The 2,554-nt window shown below is 38.2% G+C and overlaps 1 protein-coding gene across 1 annotated transcript in view; it reads right to left on the bottom strand.

The window, feature by feature from the left end:
• The window catches only part of LOC107292677 (lipoxygenase homology domain-containing protein 1), a gene marked incomplete in the record, with an annotated part of 170,360 nt that overhangs the window by 137,530 nt on the left and 30,276 nt on the right, over positions 1-2,554 (bottom strand). Inside the window, 2 exon segments of the mRNA XM_029285202.1 lie at positions 405-534; positions 1,786-1,817. Of these exon segments, the coding sequence (XP_029141035.1) occupies positions 405-534; positions 1,786-1,817 (162 nt within the window).

Raw genomic sequence — 2,554 nt, 5'->3', positions numbered from 1 at the left:
AGTATAGAAATAGAGTTACTAGTATTGACTTAAGGGGAAGTAGGATATATTAAAATAATAATAGATTATTTATATGTATAACTGAGTTAATTATATTGAAATAATTTGAATTGTACAAATATGATTTTGTTTTGATTAATTGATGGCCTTGCCACCATGTAAAATAAAACTAATAAAAAATTTTGTTGGAAAAAAAAAAGAAATTGTATAATTTTCATACATTCACAGTAGCCATACTGTTCATTCAAATCACAAAGTCCATTTACTAAAAACAAGCATCGAGATTCTTTGCTTTGCTATTCTATAGGACATGATAATAAAAAAAACTGCCCTCCCTTAAGATTATTTCCATACTGTGTATCCCTAAAGAATTCTCATTCTGTCACTAGCTAGACAACATTTACCATATTTGTCTTTTTTGTCACCAACGGCATCCACCACTCCATCTCGTTTAAGACATATAAATCCATGGGTCATCTTGTTGTAAAACTGAAGTATATTGCCTTTCTGAAATTTCCATTTCTCAGCTGCCCACTAGAAGTATTGTAAAACAAAGTAAAACAACTTGTCACTACATAAAAGACACTTTATGAACCTTACTTTTTTCCCCCCTTCTGTTCAATCATGTCTGATTGGGGCAACTGAATGGAGTTGAGCATTTACTGGCCAGGTGCCCTTCCGGACACCTATGCAGAGTTCACAACAAATTATTACTCATTGCACCCAAAAAGCAAATATCTGCTGCTACCTAGGATCGAACTCACAGCCTTCTGATTGTCAAGTGAGAACTCCATGTCTAGGCACCACACCACTCATCTGAATCTATTAGATTGCCTGGACAATTTCCTGCAATTTTCTTGGCAAGAGTTTTCAGAATGGCTTGCCTTGCCTCTTTCCTAGGGTTGAGACAAAACCACTAGCCCAGTGGTTCTCAACCTGTGGGTCGGGACCCCATTTGGGGTCAATCGACCATTTCATGGGGGTCGCCAAGCAAGGCTGTCCGCCATTTTTTTTGTCCGCCATTTTTTTTCCCTTTTCCGGCGGGTGCCTTACCTCCCTTGGGCTGGGCCAGCTGGTGGTCGGCCTGCTCCGTCTCTGCCGCTTGCCAGCTACGCCTCGGCCGGTGCAGGGGGCGGAACCACGCATGCACGGTGCTCCCGGGCAGGGAAAGTCCTCGACTTACGACCGGTTGGGTAGTCCTCGACTTACGACCGGTTTAGTCCTCGACTTACGACCGGTTGGGGGTCGCGGCATTAAAAAGGTTGAGAACCACTGCACTAGCCCATGGTCACTCAAATGACTTTGTGTTCAAGGCAGGACTAGAATTCGCAGTTTTCTGGTTTGCAGCCTGATGCCTTAACCACTACACCAAACTGGGTCTCTTTGTCTTATTTAGGTTTGTGCACTTCCAGATGCCAATGGCTTCATTACCCAAATTCTAGTAAGACTTTTCTCAATAGCCTGAAAATTTCTCACTATTGTACCCTCACAATATTCATATCCTTCATAAGCACTTCACAGAGGAGTCTAAAGAGTATTTTCCAAACAGTGTCTCACCTTCCATCCCATTCTTGACTTCACTGCATTTATTTTTATCAAAGCAATTTAATAGTCAAAAGCACAGAGAAATGGCCACTGAGTGGCATGATATTCTTATCTTCTCAAGCAGGAGATAGCCATTCAATTTAAAAAGTACATATAAAGGGTGGAGGAGAGGGGAGAACAAAGATTACTGTAGATTTCAAATGAATTTATTTTCAACTTTTTTTAAAAAAATAATCTTACCATGTTCTTTCTCTTGATTTCTAGTTCTTGTTCTGTAGAAAAGCAAATATTGATACAAGTAAAATATAAGAAAAAGTAAATCACTCCATTAGAATCAAAATTGTCTGCCAATGCATTTAAGTCCAATAAAATTCTAATGAAATTCATAAATCATATAGTGTAAAAGTGGCCTTCCATGAACAGAGACTAACTCCATTACTGGTGGGCATGATGACCACAGAAGCCCTCAGTATTTATGAAAAAAATAATGTTTATATCTAGTGTTTTGAATGGTTTTCAACAATAGAGGACTCTGCAACAAGAACAGCCACATTTTTGCTAGATTGAAAGCTCTCATTTTCCCCAAAGACTTAAACCACAGGCTCTGAAGTTACTTTTCCCTCATTGAAACTTAAGGGTGGCTTCAAAACATCAAAATAATGCTAAGTTGCGGCTTATCACAACTCTCCCTTTCTTGTCTCTGCGGCCTTTATGAACTTGGTTGTTTGTTACTTGAGTTCTGCCTTTACTTAGTCTAAGACTGGAAGTCTACACAGATTTATTTAAAAGTAGACATCCATGTGAAGTAAATATTTAGAATTATTCAGCTTCTGAACTCTATGCTAATCCTTCTGTTTCAAAGAAATATCCAGTGATATTATTCTTATCGTACAGTGCACCAGACTTTAGGAAATTCAGAGTCTATGTTATCTAGATGCTACAAAAATTAATAATATCATAATATCATATACATATACATATAATTTTTCAGTCTTTTTCAGAGAATGTC

The sequence above is a fragment of the Protobothrops mucrosquamatus genome, unplaced genomic scaffold (assembly GCF_001527695.2).
Source record: "Protobothrops mucrosquamatus isolate PMUCROS unplaced genomic scaffold, P.Mucros_1.0 scaffold1401, whole genome shotgun sequence".
Lineage (NCBI taxonomy): Eukaryota > Metazoa > Chordata > Lepidosauria > Squamata > Viperidae > Protobothrops > Protobothrops mucrosquamatus.
Note: the sequence above shows the minus strand (reverse complement) of the source record. Positions and strands in the feature narration are given on the sequence as shown.